At 35.2% G+C, this 22,124-nt stretch overlaps 1 protein-coding gene and 1 long non-coding RNA gene across 4 annotated transcripts; one reads left to right on the top strand and one right to left on the bottom strand.

Moving 5' to 3' along the window:
- Nucleotides 1-18: 18 nt before the first annotated feature.
- Nucleotides 19-20,702, top strand: LOC107920333 (uncharacterized). 3 transcript variants are annotated; one of them, XM_016849992.2, is made up of 18 exons: nt 19-519; nt 1,324-1,382; nt 1,465-1,596; nt 2,497-2,637; nt 7,738-7,794; nt 8,450-8,544; nt 8,974-9,106; nt 10,206-10,379; nt 11,306-11,496; nt 11,653-11,719; nt 16,257-16,390; nt 17,058-17,124; nt 17,766-17,828; nt 17,916-18,160; nt 18,250-18,379; nt 18,921-19,013; nt 19,477-19,662; nt 20,243-20,702. In XM_016849992.2, the coding sequence occupies exons 1-18, from the start codon at nt 189-191 to the stop codon at nt 20,534-20,536; spliced, it is 2,592 nt and encodes an 863-aa protein (XP_016705481.1). In that variant the 5' UTR covers nt 19-188; the 3' UTR covers nt 20,537-20,702. The 3 variants fall into 3 exon arrangements, with proteins under 3 accessions (XP_016705481.1, XP_040965073.1, XP_016705482.1); XM_016849993.2 differs by having other exon boundaries at nt 394-519; nt 1,461-1,596; XM_041109139.1 differs by lacking the exon at nt 7,738-7,794 and having other exon boundaries at nt 44-519.
- LOC121225132 (uncharacterized) lies at nt 5,690-7,683 on the bottom strand. Its single transcript, XR_005923030.1, has 2 exons — nt 6,131-7,683; nt 5,690-5,988 (listed from the first exon to the last, which is right to left on the bottom strand). It is a non-coding gene; the product is annotated as an uncharacterized lncRNA (long non-coding RNA).
- Nucleotides 20,703-22,124: the final 1,422 nt, after the last annotated feature.

The following is a 22,124-nucleotide window of genomic DNA, read 5'->3' as shown; positions in this document are numbered from 1 at the left end:
TTTGAGCTTTTTAGGATTGGCATCGATTTTCCAGGAAAAGTTTTCTTTTGCTTTGGTAACAACCGTTTTTGCCTAGTCCAAGAATCCCATCCACACAAATAAAAAACTAACACTCTCAAACTCCCTCTAGGCCAACAAACAGAAGAATCATGTTAGACAATGAAATTTTTTTTTTTTAAAACCTGAACATGCCCTTTGTTACATCTTCATCTTCATCTTCATGCCAATCTCAAATCCATTCCAAGACAATGTTTCTTGTCCACAAAACTTCCCCTCTTTTTCTCCACAAGTTCTATCCCCAAACTGCTACTAAGTTTAGATGTATTCCCAAGAAATTCACTGTTTCTGCTTCCCTTAACACCATAGCTGCTGCTGCTGCCTCTGGCTCTGGGGCCACCATCCATGGGGCCGTCTCTTCTGCGATTACCCAAGTAGCTGTTACTGCCTTTGCTATAGCCTCCGGGGCTTGTCTTTCCACTAAGGTTGACTTCTTGTGGCCCAAAGTGGAGGAGCAACAAGGTACCCTTCTGTGTCATTTCTTTTTGCTTTGGAATTATATGCAGTTCTGGATATTACAATATTACTTGATTTTGTGCTTCTATATATTAGAAATAGTTTTGTTACATTCCATTTTAGGCAATCCTCTAGAAGTTGGTTTTTGCAGTTCCAGATTAGGGAGTACTGAGTGTGTACTTTCTTCACGATTGGCTTATTAAGAACCTCCTCATGATCTCAGACTATGTTATTTTTTGTCTTTTTAATTTTAACAGTGTTTTCAAGCCTCCTGTTGGGGTGTGTCTGTGTGTATGCTTTTTCTTCTCTAGTTCTTACAATTGTGCATATACTAAGTACTTTCTTGAATTTTCCAAATAAGCTTCTATCCTTCTATTATTGCTTTTGTCTGATTGAACCTTATTTGGATGTAAACCATTAAAATCTGTTTTCTTTAGCATCTACAGGTCACAAATATTTTACATATTTCTAAGCTTCTTCCTGAGGTCTTGTATTACATATTTTGAGCCTAGAGGATTCTGCCTTTGATTCCTCTCAAAATTATGAAATCATAGTTGAGCATATTGAAAAGCATATAATTTTCATTAGATACCTTGTGTTCCTTCTTATTACACCAATTGTTGATTCTTGATTGTAGCTTATTAGCAAGACCATGACTATGATTTATCCTCTTTACAGTTTACATTCGCAATCTCCTGCTTTCTTTTTCTTGTTAGATGTCAAATCATTCACTGTCTTCTTACTGAATCATTTTCTTCATATTTTCTGCTCTCAGTTTTCATGTTAACAACGCCAATCAATATGGTGCAGGTTCTTTTACAGTGGAAGGAATTGATGTGACTGGCTATCCTATATTCAGTGAGGCAAAGGTTTGCCATGTCTCGTTGCCTCATGAGTATGACTTGCATATAGTCCTCTTCTTCCACTAAAACACTGAATTTGTGAAGGCAGGTGCAAAAAGCTATTGCATTTGCAAAAAGAGCTCACAATGGGCAGTTTAGGAAAACAGGAGACCCGTACTTATCGCATTGCATTCACACAGGAAGAATCTTAGCTATGTTGGTTCCATCAACTGGCTTACGAGTATGAAACTGTATAACCAACTACTATTAAGTTTATTATATTATGCGTGTCTTTAATATGCTGTTCTTCTGATAATCTTCCATCAGCTTACCATATGCCTGCTATTTGCAGTCACAAAAATTGCATGTATGCAGGGATGGCACTTCATATATGGTGGCGGCGAGCACAACCCACTTCTTAGATCCAATTAGAGCCAAGCCCAGTTGCAAGATTTAAACAACTTAAGTTTTCTTGTAAAAAAAACAAAAGAACAAATGGCTTACGCTTCATGTTAAAAAAAAAGTTTCAAACCCTTCCCAATTAACTTAAGAAAAAAAAAAAATTCTCAATTCAAAATAAACTCTAGGGTCTGCAAGTATTAGGTATTGAGAGCCAAAAAGGCTACGACAAACCGTGATTTCAATTTATATTTGTTGAGTTTTATCCTGGTTCCATCCCTGCATGCATGGTGCATTTATTTCATTCTTCAGCACATCAGCCTCGTGTTTTCTTTCATTGATCCATCTTTATACTTGTAGCCGTAGACCAGTATAATATGATCATTACTCTCTTCCAGAGAAGTTAGGGAACCATTACAAGTATTACTCTGTGTTGTAGGCTAGGAAAACATCTTACAGTAAAAGCAAAAGCCATTGTGATGTTTTAATCAGTATTTATCTACAGTCATTTTGATGTTAATGGTTAGCAGTTGGTCCTCATGTACCAATGATTACATGGGTAGATAGTTGATTAAACTCAATTGATGTCAGTATGGAAACTTATTTCATATAGTATTATGCTTACTAAAATGCATTCTTTCTTATTATTACTAAAAGTAGCACTTAAGAGTTTCGGGGTTGCTTAAGAAACTTGCTTCACTTTCAGTTAGTTCCTTAACTAAGGATGGAAAGTTTGCTGCAGGCTGTTGACACAGTTGTGGCTGGGATATTACATGATGTGGTTGATGATACATGTGAACGTTTGTTCAGTATAGAAGCAGAATTTGGTGATGATGTAGCAAGGTTGGTAGCGGGTGTTTCTAGATTAAGTTATATAAATCAGGTAAAGCTCATTTTAATTTGTTCTGTTTGTAGGATTATGTTGATAATATGAATAGTTTTCTCTTGTATTTTCAACAGAAAAATTTACATGGCTATTTATACTAAAAGAGTAGGCCTAACTAAGCAAACATAATCAATACATTAAATCAATAATCCTAATTTTAAACTAATCTAATCCCTAAAAATTAGTAATGAGATTCTCTGAGATAAGCTGTTAACACTCCCCTCAAGTTGGTGCATAGATGTCACACATGCCCAATTTGCAAACCAAATTATGATAGTTTTTGTGGTTAAGTCCTTTAGTGAACACATCAGCTAATTGTTTGTCAGAGGCTACATGACTTAAGCCCAAGATGTCGGCAGTGAACTTTTCTTTGATGAAGTGGCTACATGACTTAAGCCCAAGATGTCGGCAGTCAACTTTTCTTTGAAGTGTCGATCAATTTTTATGTGCTTTGTTTGATCATGTTGTACTGGGTTTTTGGCTATACTGGTGGCGACCTTGTTGTCGTAATATAAGGATAATTTTTTTTTATTTGACAACTTTAATTCCTCCATAACTTTTAATAACCACAGTAGCTCGCAAACGCCTTAGCCATGGCTCTGTATTCTGCCTCAGCACTTGACCAAGCAGCCACACTTTGCTTCTTGCTTCTTTAAGTGACTAAGTTTCCTCCCACAAGTGTGCAATATCCAGATATATACCTCCTATCATCTAGAGATCCAACCCAATCTGCATCTGTAAAAGCTTCTATCTGGAGATGACCATGTTTTGAAAAGAGGAGACCTTTTCCTAGGGTAGACTTTATGAGACTTTCAAGGATCATGCATAAATTGACTTATCAAACTAACTGCATATGCTATGTCAGGTCTGGTGTGAGAGAGATAAATTAGTCTACCAACCAATCTTTGATGTCTTTTTTTATCCACTGACTCTCCTATTCTAGCTTGTAACTTATGATTGCTTTCTATAGGTGATTTTGCGGGTTTGCATCCCATCATACCTATCTCAGTCAAGACTAAGATGTATTTTAATTGAGATATGAAGATTCCTTTCTTTGATTTGACAACTTTTATTCCCAAGAAATATTGTAACTTTCCTAGATTTTTTTATTTCAAATTCTTAAGCCAAACATTGTTTCAGTCGAGCCATTTCTTCCTTATCGTCTCATGTCATTACTATGTCATTAACATATACAACAAGAAGAGTAATCTTATCCTTGTGATGTTTCATAAAAAAGGTATAATCAGCATTGCATTGTTGATAACAAAAAGTGATCATAACTTTGCGGAATTTGTCAAACCATGCTCTTGGAGATTGTTTTAATCCATACAAAGCTTTCTTCAATTTGCATACTTTGCCTTGCATTTTTGCATTATCAAATCCATGAGTAATCTCCATATATACTTCCTCTTCTAAGTCTCCATGTAAGAATGCATTCTTCATATCAAATTGTTGTAGGTTCCAATCAAGGTTGGCTGCACAAGATAACAAAATTCTGATGGTGTTCATTTTGGCAACAGGGGCAAACGTCTCTTGATAGTCTACTCCATAAGTTTGAGTGAAGCCTTTAGTAACCAATCTGGCTTTGTACCTTTCAATCGAACCATCAGACTTGTGTTTCACAGTAAACACCCGTTTGCATCCTACCAAATTCAAACGTTTTTTGATAGTCTACTCGATAAGTTTGAGTGAAGCCTTTAGCAACCAATCTGACTTTGTACCTTTCAATAGAACCATCAGATTTGTGTTTCACAGTAAACACCCGTTTGCATCCTACTAAATTCTTGTCTGCTAGAGGAGTTACTAGCTCCCAAGTCTTATTCTTTGCTAGTGCCTTTATTTCTTCAACCATTGCTTCTTTCCACTTGGGATCTTTAAATGCTTCACGCCAATCCTGTGGAATAGACACAGAGGACAAAGATAAGGAAAAAGATTTTTAGGGAAGGGACAATGAGTCATAAGAGATAAAGTTAGATATAGGGTGTCTAGTACAGGATCTAACACATTTTCTTTGGGCAGTTGGTTTATCTAAATCATTAGAGGGTAACTCACCAGAAGAAGAAGATTCGGGTAACTCACCAGAAGAGGAAGATTCTTGGCACGTAGTAGGTTGCATGATGGCTTCTATTCTAAGCCTTCTTTAATACTTCTTTAAATCTGGTTTGTCCAAACGTCCAACAATCTTTTTTTGAATAGTAGTCTCCCCTTGAGTAGTTCCTCTTGAACAGTGGTGTTTTTTGGAACAATAGTCTCCCCCTGAACAGTAGCTTCCTCTTGAACAATGGTGTTTTTTGGAATAAGGTTTTCAATAGTTATTGAGTCAGGTATCACTTATACTCTTTCATTGTTCTCCCCATGAAGAGGTGATTGAGTTGTACCGTAATAGGGTTTAGTTTTTCTGAATGTAACATCCATACTAACAAAAGTTCTTCGTGAAGGAGGATGATAGCACTTGTAACCCTTCTATGTTAGAGAATACCCAATGAACACGCATTTTAGGGCTCATCGATCTAATTTGCCTGCTTTTCGATCATGGATATAACAGACACATCCAAATATCCTGGGAGGAACAATATAATTATTTTTTCCTTGTAAAATTTCCAAAGGACTTTAGAAATTAAGGGTTCTGAGTGCTATTCTATTAATAAGGTAGGCGGCTATAAGAATTGCGTCCTTCCAGAATGACTTTGGAAGGTTCATGGAAAACATAAGAAATTTGGTGACTTCTAGCAAATGCCTATTTTTCTTTTCAGCAATCCTATTTTGTGAACTAGTACCAGAACAAGTTGTTTGATGGATTATCCCATAAGACTCCAAGTAGGTATAAAAATTGTACTCTGTACCATTGTCAGTTCTAAAAAACTGTATCTTAGCAGCATCAAATTTAGTACACACCATTTTATGAAAAGATTGGAAGCATGTAAACACATTATTTTTCAATTTAAGCAAATACACCCAAGTCATCTTAGTGCAATAATCAATAAAAGTAACAAACCACTGATTACCAGATAATGACATATGTCGAGTTGGCCCCATACATCAGAATAAATAGTCATAAAAAGAGTATTACTTCTATTATTTCTTGAAGGATAAGAATTTTAGTGTGTTTAGCAAACTCACAAGCTTTACAAAACAATGACTCAAACCGAGTCTTTGAAAATAATCCAGGATATAACTTTTCCATAACAAAAAATGATGGGTGTCCTAACCGCTTATGCCATTCATTATTTATTGGTTGATAACCTTATTACTTCCAAAAAAGGCTTGAACAAATTCACTACTGCTCTCCAACATATATAAGCCATCATGCAATCTACCACTGTCAATCTTCTTCCCTGTTTGAAGATCCTGGAATACACAATGATTAGGAAAAAACTCAATTTTGCAGTTTAAGATTTTTGTGATGTCACTAACAAATAAAATGTTAAACAGAAACCAGAAACATGTAGTATAGAGGATAGTTTAATATTGGGTGTACAGTTGACAGAACCTGATCCAGTTACAGGAGTAAAAGACCCATCAGCTATCCTGACACTTTCTTTTGTTTGACTTGGGAAGTAGTTTAAAATTTTTTTAGAAGAACTTATCATGTGTCTATTCGCACCAGAATCAATAATCCATGAGTCAGTATTAACATGAGTATTACAGGCATTACTTGACTCTACAGAATTGGATGTTGGATTCTTTTTTAATTTTGCCATTTTCTTCTAAAAAAAAATGCACTACAATAGCCAATAATAGCAAGGAAGGCCAGAGAAACACCAACAAAGCCAACGATGGTGGTTAGAGAATCAAACTTGACCGGATTTTGAGATTTCGCTGGAGATGAGACTGTGACTCTATTGAAGGGGGCGGTGAGAAAAAAAATAGGCCAAAAAATGGAGAGTACCAAATTGGAATTTCTAGGGTTTGGAAATTTCGAAAAAAATAGGCTCCCTAAATCTGGATTCTATACCATGTTGATAATATGAACTCTTTTCTTTTGTATATTCAATAGAAAAATTTACATGGCTATTTATACTAAAAGAGGAGGCCTAACTAAGGAAACATAATTAATACATTAAATCAGTAGTCTTAATTTTAAACTAATCTAATCCCTAAAAATCAGTAATGAGATTAGCTGAGATGCTGTCAATAGATTATCATCCTTAAATCTTTATTTCATTAAAAAGTATTTGTAAGCAGTAAGGTTACTTATGTGGTATCTTAGCCCTTTAATAAGGATAGCTTATTATTGCACCTTTTCCTATGTTGGTGACGCACTGGGGTCTTGGAGAGCTGACTCCAGTCTTCAGGGGTGAAGCTGAAAACTTATTTTTGGGGGACAGAATTGAATTATAATTTTTTGGAGTGGTCTAACAGCATGTTTTAAACTGGAAAGTAAAAATTAAAGCAGAAAGACAAGAATAAGAGAAGAAAATAAGTACCTTAGTGATGGTTGTGTTATATTTTTATCATAAAGTATGCTTATGTTGACATGTAAAGATCCAGCAACTTATCAGTTCACTTATAACTCATTTTTAATTGAAAAATGAATTGTTAAAAAATAACGATTTCTGGAATTGAGATGGTATTCACCAGAAATTCCTAGGATGTGTTGATCAACTCTTTGACTATATTATAAACTCCATAAAACAAAAGCATTACTTAGGCATGTTTTTCTTCCATTAGATCTTTTTTTTTTTCAATTGGAAATCGGATAAATTATCGGGAAACAACTTCTTCTTTCGAAGTAATTCTTATTTATTTCCTTTGCCTTACTACAAAATGCAGAAGGGGTTTTACATCTGATATCTGATATGTTATGTACATGAAAGATATGCCTCATCAATTGATAGCAATGATAGGAAACCATAACGATCTTGCCGTCAGTTTTAGAAAGTTTGAATTATGAATTCTTGTCCTTTGTTCTTATTGTTTTTCCAGCTACCTTAGTTAATATTTGCCATCTTTGCTTTTTTTCCCGAGTTGCTACAATTGCCTGACGCCTGTGTGGTGCAATATCATGGTCATGCTTTTGTTTCTTGGATCCTCAGATTGTAATATTTAATGCCTTCCACTATATAGACAGTCATGCGATTAATATATCGTTTGCAGCTTCTACGGAGACATCGAAGGATAAATGTTAACCAGAGTACCCTTAGTCACGAAGAGGTATGTGGTTGGAGAATCTCCACTATAACAGATAAATGTAATGTTTTACAAACTAATTTATAATCTAAACCTTAGGTGAAACTTCATAATTTATATGGCTGCACATTACAATAAGGTAAAACATCAGCCGAGTATTTTGATATGACTAAATTGTATATTCAATGTATAAGTTAGTTATTTTTGTTTTGTGTTTGTTGTTGGGAGGTCAGTTGAAATGGTTTTGAGTGCTTTCTCTAACATGCACTGAACTTAAAAACCATAGTTTTACACTTGAAAGAAGTGGTCAAAACGTAAATATTAATAGATAAGGGAAATTGAAAACAAAAGTAGGAAAATGTACAAATGCATATTGCAAGAATCTAAGTGATAATAGTTACACGTAACTGTGATATCTCATAAGGGTATTGGGAGCAATTGTGTGGAGTCCTCTAAGGAAGTGTCAATTTCTGTTATGGTTCAAAGCGCTCTGTTTGCTCTTGTGGTCATCTTCTAGAATTATCTGTGTGTATGGATGGGGATGGTATGCGCTTAAAGAACTAGCTGGGTAGGAAACTATAATATATGGTCATAGAAAAATGAATAAATTAAGTTGTACTTAACAAGCATTAGAGGCTGTTGTATTCTGATTTTTGTATTGTTTTCTTTTGATTCCAAGGCTAATAATCTACGTGTCATGCTCTTGGGAATGGTTGATGATCCAAGGGTGGTGCTTATCAAACTGGCGGACCGTCTTCACAATATGAGAACAATGTAATGTCTCTTAAATTTACCTATTTGATTTATCATAAGATGAGAACAGATTTCTATTTTTAAAATTATCTAGTTCATTTGAAAAAGCAACTAAAATTGGTCTAGTTGTCATTAACCTTCCCAAGGAGGGTCAAGGAAGTTTTAAATCTGCCATCCCATGTATCAAGAAAACTAATTCATAGAAATTAAGAAAAAGAACTGTTTTTCGAATCTTTTGGATTTAAAATTGTAAAGCCCTTTACAAATCTTGCAGCTTGGACACTATTTCTCCATCCTATGAACAAATACAAGGAGATTGTTCCACAGTATATGAAGTTCTGGGATATTTATAACAAAATCTTTGGTGCTATAATTCTTGAATGTTTTTAAGGTTAATCTTCATGATATTATTGTATGAAGTGCACTCAAAGATGTGATCATTCTTTACAGTTATGCCCTGCCACTAGCTAAGGCTCAAGCTGTTGCACAAGAAACCTTACTTGTTTGGTGTTCCCTAGCTTCCAGATTGGGTCTGTGGGCATTGAAGGCGGAGCTGGAAGATCTATGTTTTGCAGTTCTTCAGGTATAGAGCTGCCATTTCAGTTCATGGTAGAAGTGAGAGCTCAGTCTTAATATTATTAAAATGTTCATTGCACTTCATAATATTACGTTGCAGATTTAGTCCTTATTCTTGTACTCCATTCGTCATGCAGGTTGAGCATGATTTATTCTGTTAGAGTGGCACATATATTTCATTCAGGCATGCTTGATGTATTTTGTAATGTTAGTTTTAAGTGGTATTATGTTCAAGTTTAGGGTTTAGTTTGGCCTTTCAAGTTGGTCTGTCTACTTATTTCCAACTGGGTTTAGGTTGGATGTTTAACGTGATATTACAACTTTCTTTCTCTCTTCTTCTTCTTTTTTTTTTCTTTCAATTTTGTGGTATTATATTTATGACTCCAAAACATTAGAGCCTTCTTTCTCTTTTCTTTTTCTCTCTAGTTTTTGTTGAAGTACTATAGTGAATCTAAACTAATTTATGGGAAAGTGGGATGCATATATCATGCATGAGTTTTTAAATTGGCACATCTCAATCATGAAAGCTTCACTTGATTTTTTTTCTCTATGAGAAATATATTTCTCTTTTTCCGATTATAGTCAAAAAATAAAAAAGAACGTATTTATTGAATACTTAAAATTTGGGTCCTAACACTTAAAACAGTTTAAGATCAATTATAGCATGAGTTAATGGATTCTACTTTCATGATCAGGCATTGCTATATGGAACTGCAATACAATGTACTTGACAGTTGTGTTAGATAGCCTTCTTATTGCCTTTTTAGATCCATGCAGTAACAGCAATATTTTGCATTGACTTTTAGGTCCATGTTATCAACACACTTAGGATGAATGCGCCATTAACCATATTGCATATAGTGTGATTAAGATTGTCAAGGATAAAGAATTAGAAGAAAAATGGCACTCTTTGATTGTGGGGGGGGGGGGACCTGTATGCCATAGTGTTATTGTAATCAATGTCATGAGTTAAAATTCTTTTATGAAAAGCTACGATAGCTTCTTCGTTTTTGGTCGGAAGGTATTATTGTTAAGTTCTAACTAAAAATGGGAAGTCTTTTGGATTATGTATTTCAATAAATTTTTTAATCAATACTATGGTGCAGCCTCAAATATTTAGAAAGCTACGAGCTGATCTGGCTTCAATGTGGAGTCCCAGCAATAAAGGAACATGTCCTAGACGAATATCTGCGAAAGGAAGTTGGTCCTCCATGCAGGGAAATGATTCAGTGCATGAGGTTGAAGCTCCTATGCATGATGAAGATATAACTAGCATAAAGGTAACCGTGTGCTGTGTCTGGATGCTCTCTAAACTCTCTGTGGTTGGCTAAAAGCTTGCTTCGATATATTAGGATTGTGCCAATCTTAATAATTACCCATTGATAGACGGTTTTTAATGTATAATGTTGTTTTTTCCTTCCTGCCAGAAAATGGAAAAAGAAAGAAAAACTTGGTCATTTTAGCCTTCATTTTATGTACTAAATACTCGTATTATTCTTAGTGAACCTTTGACAGTGTGAAAATATTTAATATGTGCTGCCGCTGGCCACCTTCAGCATGTAATCTTCAAAAGTTATCTCAGTTTACATCTATATTGATTAGTGAACATCATAGTTTGCTTCGATTCTTTAGCAAAGAACATGTGGTGGTTTATTAGCTGTTTGTCAAGAATTTCTGTCCAAACTAGGCTTGTCAAATTCTTGTGAGTGTTGCATTTTGTAGTTTAATTTTTTGTCAGCTTGTTTGTTTGTGCTTTACCGAATAATCTGCACAAGATTCATACTCTTCCTTGACTATATTGGAAACCTTTTGTTTAATACAAAATAAAATTTGAGAAACAAATAGGAGATGAATTTGAGAGACCCGATGTTAAAAGTTCGTAATTGAGGATCTGAACTTCTAATGTTTCATACTCGTTATATCATTGCAATATATTAATTTTGAGGAATTTTCCTTTCAAAAAGTACCAGGCAGTCTTTATTTCCTACGGCTTAGATGCATTGGCTGGCTCTAAATTCAGTTTTTTTTTTAAATGTTTGTAATAATTATTCTCACAGCATGTGAGCTCGTCTGGAAGCTTCAATGCTGAAGAAAAAGTGTTGGACCGTTGGAGGGGGTTGAGTCAGTAGGAAGAGAAGCAAGTGATGTAATGTAACATTGGGACCTTAATTATAAGTAATTAGTTCCAGTTGTTTTATGCATGCAGGATCTTTTGGAAGCAGTGGTTCCTTTTGACATCTTATTGGATCGTAGAAAGCGGGTTAACTTTCTTAATAATCTCGGGAAAAGTTCAGAGATGGAACCAAAACCAAAGGTTGTGCAGGACGCTGGAATTGCTCTAGCATCTCTTGTTGTTTGTGAGGAGGCACTTGAAAGGGAGTTATTCATATCAATTTCGTATGTTTTGCTTGTCTTATAATCTGTTCCTACTTTTTTCTATCAAAACTATTTTGGTTTATTTATTAGTTTTAATTCCTGTGTATCTAGGAGCAGCTATTGTTAGTTTGTTCATTTCTTCTACATGCTTTCTCATACTGCTCTTTTGCGCTGCAGTTATGTCCCAGGGATGGAGGTTACTCTGTCCAGCCGATTAAAAAGTTTGTATAGTATCTACAGCAAGGTATGAGTAACAATTAAGGTATTTGTATGAACTTTGGATTCTTTGTTTCTTAATTGTAAAATGATATAACAGTGCTTAAGGGTATTGTTAGAATCATATGTAGTCAAAGCTTAGTTTAAAAGTTTGCTTGGGACATGTTTAATATTGTTGGAGTAAAACTATTATTATGTTGTAGCTGTGGCTTGTAGCTGTAGGTTTTAGCAATGTAATGAGACTGTTGGAATCCCTGTAATTAAGGATAGAAATCTTACCTTATTACTATTAGTTCTCTTGTAAATAGAAACTAATCTCAGTTACTGATTCTTAGGAAATTAAGATATCAATTACTGATTCTTAGGAGTTAGGATTTATTTCCTTTAAAATGATTATTTCTCTATTTATAAATCTGTAAACTAAAGCAGTAGAAAAATAACAGAATTTTTCCTCTGAGATTTTTCATGGCATCAGGGCTTTAGGATTCATTCGATCTTAATTTTTTTTCTCTAATTTCCCTTCCTAAAAATTCCTTCGGTTTAGTCCTCCAATAAGTGATATCAATGAAAATTTCTCCGAAACTGAGACATCACAAATAACTCAGAATATCAATCAGGGAATCACTCAAGGTGAAATTAATTCCTCCACTACTGCTGATGATGTTTTTGATGTTCGCTTAACCAAAACACAGCTTGAGACTCTCCATGAGATACTTGGTACTCCCACTACTCATGGATCTCTAGCCACTCAAGGTACTGCCCTCAACATTGCTTTTGAATCTAATAATCAATCTCCTTGGATACTCGATTCGGGCGCCTCCGATCACATGACAGGTGACTCCACGTTGTTTCACGCCTACACTCCTTGTCATAACAAATCCCGAATCCGCATAGCTGACGGTTCTTACTCACCTATGGCTGGAATAGGAGAAGTACAAATGACAGAGAGTTTTTCTCTCGATAAAGTCCTACATGTCCCAAACTTGTCCTGTAATTTACTTTCAATTAGTAAACTTACTAAGGATGAAAATGTTCTTGTTGAAATTTCTGCGATTGGTTGTGTGATACAGGAACAGAAATCGGGGAGGATGATTGGCACTGCTAAAGTTGATGATGGACTATATATTTGGAATAAAAACAGCATACAAGGGGGATTGGCTCTATCCACTTCAAAAGAGGACACTATTATGTTATGGCACCGTAGGTTAGGACATCCAAACTTTGTGTATTTGAAAAAACATCTTCTGCTGTTATTTCAAAATAAAAGTGTTAATTCCTTGAAGTGTGAAATTTGCCAATTATCTAAACATACCTGTGTGCCATACCCATTAAAACCACATATTCAGTCCCAACCTTTTTCGTTAATCCATAGTGACCTATGGGGAGCTAGCCGAGTGAAAAATATTACAGGGGCTAGATGGTTTATAACATTCATTGATGATCATATTAGGGTCTGTTGGATCTATCTACTCAAAGAAAAATCTGAAACACCCAAAGTATTCCAAAATTTTCACTCAATGGTTCGAACCCAATTCAACTCTACCATACATACCCTCCGTACTGACAATGGGAGAGAATACTTCAACTCTGTCTTAAGTCCATACCTTTCTGACCAAGGCATTATACACCAAAGCTCTTGTCCTGACACTCCTCAACAAAACGGGATCTCTGAGAGAAAAAATCGTCATCTCCTTGATGTGGCTCGAGCCATAATGTTCACTATGAATGTTCCAAAATACTTGTGGGGAGAAGCTGTCCTCACTGCCTGTTATCTCATAAACCGAATGCCATCAAAGATCCTCAATTTCCAAACACCTCTAAATACTCTTTTAAAGGCCTTCCCTCTATTTCATGTGCCTAATCTTCCAGCCAAAATATTTGGCTGTAAAGCTTTTGTCCATAACCATCAACCAAATCAATCCAAACTTGATCCTCGAGCCCACACCTGCATCTTCATTGGATATTCCCCTACACAAAAAGGCTATAAATGTTACTCACCAACATTGCGCCGAATGTTTGTCTCTCGGGATGTTACCTTCTTTGAAAATGAACCATACTTTGCAACATCTCATCTTCAGTGGGAGATTTTTAATGAAGATAAGACCCTTAATACTCTCCTCATTATACCTCCTGATCCTACTATTACTATCACAAACAAACCTATTCCAGATTTAGTTGTTGTTTCCCCTATGCAGCAAGAATTTAACACCGTCCTTCCCAATAACAATACCTCCACCGAAGTACAACAGCCACCTGATCAAGGAAAACAGCAAATACAGGTTTACTCTCGACGGAATCGTTCTCCTGAAACTGATACAGCAGTGCCAATTACATCTCCAACCGAGGACTGTTCTGAAACAGAAGTCCCACCTCCGTCACCATCCATCTATCTTCCAATTGCAGTTCGAAAGGGTACAAGGAGCTGCACTCAACATCTTATTTCTCGGTTTGTATCCTATGGAAATTTATCTAAGTCTTACAAAGCTTTTGTGACTAATGTTGATTCTGTAAAAACTCCAAAAAATATAGAAGAGGCTCTTGAATCAGCTGAGTGGAGACAAGCCGTGATGGAAGAAATGAAGACCCTAAAAAAAATGAAACATGGGAAGTCTCGGATCTACCTAAAGGGAAAAAAACCGTAGGGTGCAAATGGATTTTCACTACGAAATCTAAACCTGATGGCTGTATTGACCGATAGAAAGCTCGACTTGTGGCTAAGGGATTCACCCAAACTTATGGTCTCGACTAGAACGAGACGTTTGCACCGGTTGCCAAACTAAACACCGTTCGAGTCCTGCTATCTCTTGTTGCCAACCTTGATTGGCACTTGACTCAATTGGATGTAAAAAATGTTTTTCTCAACGAGGAATTAAATGAGGAGGTGTACATGGATTTCCCACCCGGGTTTGAAGAAAACAAGGGCCAAGTGTGTAAGTTGAAGAAGTCCTTGTATGGGCTGAAACAATCTCCACGAGCGTGGTTCAGCCGATTTGCAAAAGCTATGACTAGCAGAAATTACATTCAAGGACAGGCAGACCACACCATGTTCTACAAGCACTCGGAAGAGGGTAAATGCTGCATCTTTATTGTTTATGTCGACGATATAATATTAACAGGAAATGACTCAAGCGAAATTTTGAGATTGAAAGAATTTCTTGGTACAGAGTTTGAACTTAAAGACTTGGGGAGTCTTAAATATTTTCTTGGTATGGAGGTAGCAAGGTCAAAAAAAGGTATCTTCATTTCCCAAAGGAAATATGTTCTTGATCTACTGTCGGAAGTTGGTTTGATGGGCAGCAAACCAGCTGAAACTCCTATGGAGTTTAACCTTAAATTGGGAACTAATGAGGATGGAGAAGAAATCGACAGGGGGAGATATCAACGTCTAGTAGGAAGGCTCATCTACCTATCTCACACCCGTCCAGACATAGCCTTCAGTGTGAGTGTTATTAGTCAGTATATGCATGCACTGAGGGAGAAGCACCTGGAAGCTGCATATAGAATTCTAAGATATCTAAAAGGAACTCCTGGTAAAGGCCTGTACTTCAAGAAGACTGTCAACCGAAGCGTGGAAATCTACATTGATGCAGACTGGGCAGGTTCTGTTAATGATAGACGGTCTACAAGCGGCTATTGTAGTTATGTTTGGGGTAATCTCGTGACGTGGAGGAGCAAAAAACAGTCTGTGGTAGCACGCAGCAGTGCAGAGGCAGAGTATCAAGCACTATCTCATGGTATATGCGAAGGAGTTTGGATACAAAGACTTATGGGAGAACTAAAAGTGCCTTATACCAAACCTATGAAGATGTACTGTGACAACCAAGCTGCTGTCAGCATAGCACATAATCCTGTGCATCATGATCGAACCAAACATGTGGAAATAGATCATCACTTTATAAAAGAAAAAATACACTCAGGAGAAGTATGCATCACCTACCTACCTACTAGACAACAAGTTGCAAACATGTTAACTAAGAGTTTGAACAAAAACATGTTTGAAGAACTTATTGGCAAGTTGGGTTTGATTAACATTTACACACCAGCTTGAGGGGGAGTGTTGGAATCCCTATAATTAAGGATAGAAATCTTACCTTATTACTATTAGTTCTCTTGTAAATAGAAACTAATCTCAGTTACTGATTCTTAGGAAATTAAGATATCAATTACCGATTCTTAGGAATTAGGATTTATTTCCTTTAAAATGATTATTTCTCTTTATAAATCTGTAAACTAAAGCAGTAGAAAAATAACAGAATTTTTCCTCTGAGTTTTTTCAGAGACATCTAAGAATAAATGAAGAATCCTGAACCTTCTATGCTTGTAAACACTTATCAACATGTAGTATACTATATAGAAGACTTTATGCAGTCAAAATGTAATGATTCATTGGATCCTTGAAGCATTAATTTTGGCCTTTCAGAATTATATTATGAATCAAGCCAGAAATAAAATGTGACTCTAAAATCTTTTAGTAAAAATAAGCAAGCAGTCTGAGCTGAATTCTGGTTCAGAAATCCCTTTGTAATATCTGCCCATGTTTAGTTTGTTTTTTCGTCTTCCTGTAGATGAAAAGGAAAGATGTCGGCATCAATAAAATATATGATGCACGTGCACTGAGAGTAGTTGTTGGAGACAAGAATGGAACCCTACATGGTCCGGCAGTTCAATGTTGCTACAGTCTTCTCAACATTGTACATAGGTATTTCAATGGGTTTATTTGGTTCTATTTTATTTAATAGAAAATTTTTCAATGATTAGCATTGTAAAAAAAAGAATGTTGATAATGGCAAGAAAAGAGAGGAAAAATAGAACACATAGTAAAAAGTAAATTATTTTGAGAAAAAATCACGGGCAGAGGAGAAGAAAATTCACTATTTCGAATTCGAATAATACAAGAGGAGAGTCGATTACGTCTATTTATATTTGTAAAACCTATTCTAATTAAAGTCAAATAAGAGTAATGCAGTAGGGTTAAAACACTATTCTAATCAACATCAAATATAAAAAACATACTTCTATACGGATTTCACTTGTGTAGTCTGTACCGTACTGGGGTGTGGGGGCCGGAGATTCCCCTATCTTGCTACTTGTATTTTTATTTAACAAGAATTTGGGTCAATTATCTTTAACAAGCATAGTTTGTTTAGGATTACTTTTAGTTTATATGTCATGGTTTTTTGGAAAGATATATATAGTAGAAAAAACATAATATATAGTTTATGTTTGTGGATAATTTCTTTGGCTTATGGTAGCAGTATTTATACAAATGTAGAAGTTGTCAGTTTTAACATATTCATAAACCGTATTTCTCAATGATGATGTCGTTTTCTTAAAGAAATAAGAGTCGAACTATCCTTTATCTGCAGGCTTTGGACTCCAATTGATGGTGAATTTGATGATTACATTGTTAATCCAAAACCCAGTGGTTATCAGGTAATATTTTGCAAATGTTCATAGATTTTTGAAGAAATGAATATATCAACATAGTCCTCCACAGATGTAAGGCCAAACATGTATTTAACAAGCTTCACATCTTATGACAATTAATGTATGTATCAAGTTTCTGCCTTTTGATACTCCATTCTAGGTGGTAGCTGTAAAGTTGTTTATGAGAACTAATACAGTCTTATTTAGTCTCTTAAAGTAAGTTGAAGAACGTTTCAAAGATGAATTGTGCTTTGGATGGTTCGTTAACATCAATTTTGCACCAAGAAACAGTGTAAAATTTTAACTTAGATTCTTAGAGTTGATTAAGCTGTAAATCCTTCTTATTTTCTCAAAGTTAAAATAGGAGCATGGAAACAGTTTATCTACCAATCATTCGATTTAAAAGTCTTTATCTTGCAAGAAACAAATTTTCTACTCGAGCATAATTAATTGACTTAATCAACATAATGCAATGCCTGATGTGTAATTATGAAACAACAATGACTAGATTGTAGTTTTTTGTTTTTTAATCAATCAAAGTGAAATTGCAAGAAGAGCTCTCCACATGCTTGGAGCATAAAGCAAAATATATTTCCTGCCTATATTTTGGGTCTCATTTCTGACAAATTTCCCATTGCCAAATGCAGTCTTTGCACACTGCAGTACAAGGTCCTGATGCCTCACCTCTGGAAGTTCAGATCCGTACACAGGTTCAGAACTTATTCCAGGTTTATTTGATGTCACGCTTGAGTGAGATTGAGATTCAATTATCTAATAGTAGTGCTAAACTTTCTCAGAGAATGCATGAATATGCTGAACATGGACTTGCTGCCCACTGGCTTTATAAAGAAACTGGAAATGATTTACCTTCCATAAGCGTCTTGGATGAATCTGAAATAGAAGAATCATCCTATCTCCCTGAAGATCTGGATGATCAAAATTCCATGGACTATGAGTCGTTTCAGAGGTATAGCTCCCTGAAAGTGGGACATCCAGTCCTCAGAGTGGAAGGAAGTAACCTACTTGCTGCAGTTATAATCAAGTATGTTATAACTCTATACCTAATGTTCTATTGTTTGTGCCTGCTAATCTTCACATTTAATAAACTGGTGCTTGAAATTGCATCCACAGAGTAGATAAGGAGGCTAGAGAGTTGCTTGTTGCTGTGAGCTTCGGATTGGCTGCTTCTGAAGCAGTAGCTGACAGAAGGTCTTCTTTCCAAATAAAGCGATGGGAAGCTTACGCTAGGTTATACAAAAAGGTGCTTTGCTTTGCTGCTTATCTTTGTTTTCAGTCAAGTACATTGCAATCGATAATGCTATAATCACTTCCCAGAGGTAAACTCAATCATCAGACATATGTCACAGAATGGGCCCCATTTATCACTGTGCTGTTTCCAATGAGAGATGGCTGGGAGATAAATAAGGATTCTTCATCTGTTGATACAAAGTTGGGCTTGATCTTGCTGCTTTTATTTAAAAGAAAACCAGGCTGTTGAAAATCCATCTTTGAAATGACTTAAGAGGAGAACCTCGCAAGTTGTATTCTGCTAGAACTTTTAAGTTCTTAGTGGAGCTGAAAAGCTGGTGTTATGTGCAAAATGATGTGGTATTGAATGATGACTAAGATTTTATAGTATATGAACAACACAGTAACTTTAGGCCTCTAAAATCTAAATCTTCAGAATGCCTTGAGCTTTGATAGGCTTTCATATTCTGATAGTCGAATAATCGAAAGTGGGATGACTTGTTAACTTTTAAAACTACTGACTTGCTTTGCTGATATCAACTTTGGCTTACCAGGTTTCTGATGAGTGGTGGTGTGAACCAGGACATGGGGATTGGTGTACTTGCCTTGAGAAATATACACTTTGTAGGGACGGAATATACCATAAGGTACATCTTGCAAGCACTTAATTGAGGAAAATAAATGTCTTCAATTTTTTATAATGCTTAGTGTGTTTTTGCAATTTGGATGCGGTATTTGAAAATTCCATAGACTCTGGAATAAGGAAATGGCGCAATCTCGAATCCTAGAACTTTAAAATCTATTTTTGGGTAATCATTTGAGACATTATTGAAGAAAACGAACAAGTTTTTATTACCTGATTTTATCTCTCTTTTTTTCTCACCTGCTTCTCTTCGTTTCCATTTTTGAATGTTGTATCAATGGCACGTCCCTTGTCTTGTGAGCATCTAAAAAATTTCAACAGCAAACATATTTAAGAAACCATTAAGAACTTTGCACATCATTGAACTTTGCAAACATATTTAATAAACCATTAAGAACTTTAACTGATCAGTATGTTGGTCTACTGTGAGAAGATTTGCTTACCTCATTAAAATTATTTCCTTACAGCAAGACCAATTCGAACGTCTTTTGCCGACCTTTATTCAAGTGATCGATTTGACTGATCAAGAAGAATCCGAATATTGGACTGTTATGTCTGCTGTTTTTGAAGGCAAACCAGTTGAATCTGTTGAATCAAGGCCCAACCTAGATTATGTTGCTTCCAATTCAATTGAAGCTAGCATCAACCGCAAGGTTAGGTTGCAATAACATTTATAAAGACATTTTTCAGTTGTTGAAGTATGACTTCCAGTTTCCAAGCATGCAATTTCCAGTTGAATACATGTTTATATCCCTGAATTTGCATTCAGAATTATTTAATTTCTTTTTCCCTGATCGTATATTTATTTTCCTTTTCTCGTTAACCTTATCCTTTACAGTATTGCTAATATAGAATTGGTGTTTGTGATTTCTACTACCAATTGATCGAATTTTCCTAGTTCTAGCAAGACAGTACTAATAAGCTTTTTAATTTTAATTTGATTTGTTAGCTATGGGACCTAGAACTCTATTTGTTTGGGACTTGAACCTATGACCATCAATATGAACCTGTATTCAACTATTTAACTACTCAAATCATTCATACATTTTAATTTCTTTACCACTTGAGTGATTCTAAGATCCTCTTATTATGTATTGCTTCCCCTTTCGAACACTTATACAATACAAACTATTTTTCTCTAAACGCAATCATGTGGCAATGGGGTAGTATTTTTTTCCCTGAACGGTTCACCTCTAATTAGAATGAAATGTGCTGAGTTCTGACTTTATACAGGTACGATTGTTAAGGACCATGCTTCAATGGGAAGAGAAACTACGGTCGGAATCAAGTTTTGGAAGACAAGATGGTGGTGCAAAATCAAGAAACAACGCTGATTCGGTTGTTCTTGGGGAAGTAGTTATTATATGTTGGCCTCATGGTGACATAATGAGACTGAGAACTGGCAGCACTGCTGCAGATGCTGCAAGAAGAGCAGGGCTTGAGGGAAAGCTAGTTCTAGTTAATGGTCTACTGGTATTGCCTAGCACAGAGCTCAAAGACGGCGATGTTGTAGAAGTAAGATCGTAAAGAAACATGTATATATGACGGTAAACCAGATTTCATTGCCATTGGTAAATATATGGGCTTAGTGGGGCGAAGTATGCTGCACTGCAAAGCAATTGATTTCCATATTCAATGTAAATACAGAAATTTGTAGAGAGCATGAATGAATGATCAAATTTCTCTTCTTGTATCCCTTTCTTTAAAATTAGTTTATCATCATGGAAGCCTTTGTCAAACGCCAGAAGAATTGAGCTGTGGTAGTTTATAATAGATAATGATCACGCTGGGATGTTCTTTTATCTCCTCAATGGCTTGTTGAAGATGATAAACTGAAAAGTTATTCAACTCATTTAGATAAAAGAAAAAAATCATCATCTGTCTTTAGTAATATATGAAAGTTATTTCTCAATTTAATAAATCAAGTTCTAGATGTTATATACTTGTACAATATTTCATTCGTTAATTTATTATCTTATGTTTTAATTTATTATGTTGTATATTACGTCAGAAGTAGAGGTGATCATGGGCCGAGCCGAGTCCAGACAAAATTTTAAGCTTGTTTTCTAGGCCTGGCCTGAAATATGGGCCTAAAAATTTATCCAAGCCTGACTCGAAAGAAAATTGCTAAGCCTAACCCGCCCCTGCCCATATTAAATATATATTTAATATATATAAAAATATATATTTGATTAAAAATAGAAAATATATATTTAATATATAATTCGGGCCGGGTTGGGCCTGGGCCAAAAAAATTTTACTCGAGGCTCGGCCCGTTATCTAAACGGGCTTCATTTTTTTGCCGAAACTCATATTTCGGCTTACATTTTTATCAGAACCCTTTCATTTTTCGGACAGACTATTGGGCCGAACCGGGTAGCCCAACCCATGATCACCTCTAGTCGGAAGTGCCAAAATATGGCTATCACTCCCATAATTTTGTCATAATTATTTGATATAATCCAGGCAATGTTGAGATTTTATCATATATTTTATTTATTTAATTTTTTAAATACAATTTAAAAACTCGTAGTAAATTTTAATTTCAATTGTGAAATTAAACATTTTTACAAAATAATTATCCATTTATTTATTTATAATTATTTTATTTAAATTTCAATGCATTTGACTATTTATATTGATTTATTTTTTATTATTGAATGTCGAGTTTAAAATCCTACAAATAAAACACACAACTTTTATTTAAAGTTAAATGCAAATTAAGAATCATAAATTTCAAAAATAAAATTCTAAAATCAAAGTGCATAAGTTAGGTTACTTAAGGTGTAAGCAGAGAAAGGGGTACGAATGATCCCAACATAAAAGGAACATTAAGCAAAACATATGAAGAATGAATGTGTAACCAAAGTGAGGCAAAAGCGATCGAAAACAAGAGTGCAAGTGAAACACTAGTAGCAAAATCCTAAAGTATCTGAGGTATAGCCAGGGTGCAAGCAAGGCCTTGCCTCCCCTTGTTAAGTGCTTCTCAAATATTAATAATTTAATTTAATCCATTTTAGCTTTTTTGTTAAATTAAAAGTTAAAAATTGAATCTGAGTCATTTCAATAAAAAATCTCAATTTTAGCCCTTAAACTTCTTTTTAATTTTATCCCA

The sequence above is a fragment of the Gossypium hirsutum genome, chromosome D13, assembly GCF_007990345.1.
Source record: "Gossypium hirsutum isolate 1008001.06 chromosome D13, Gossypium_hirsutum_v2.1, whole genome shotgun sequence".
Classification (NCBI taxonomy): domain Eukaryota; kingdom Viridiplantae; phylum Streptophyta; class Magnoliopsida; order Malvales; family Malvaceae; genus Gossypium; species Gossypium hirsutum.
The sequence above is the reverse complement of the archived record's forward strand: the minus strand, read 5'-3'. Positions and strand labels throughout refer to the sequence as shown.

What these genes read in the sequence shown, in the direction of transcription:
- LOC107920333 (XM_016849992.2), top strand. Translation starts at nt 189, where the DNA reads ATGCCCTTTGTTACATCTTCATCTTCATCTTCATGCCAATCTCAAATC. An exon ending in GAGTTATTCATATCAATTTC is followed by an intron (nt 11,497 to 11,652) that starts GTATGTTTTGCT and finishes TTTGCGCTGCAG; the next exon opens with TTATGTCCCAGGGATGGAGG. An exon ending in GGGACGGAATATACCATAAG is followed by an intron (nt 19,014 to 19,476) that starts GTACATCTTGCA and finishes ATTTCCTTACAG; the next exon opens with CAAGACCAATTCGAACGTCT.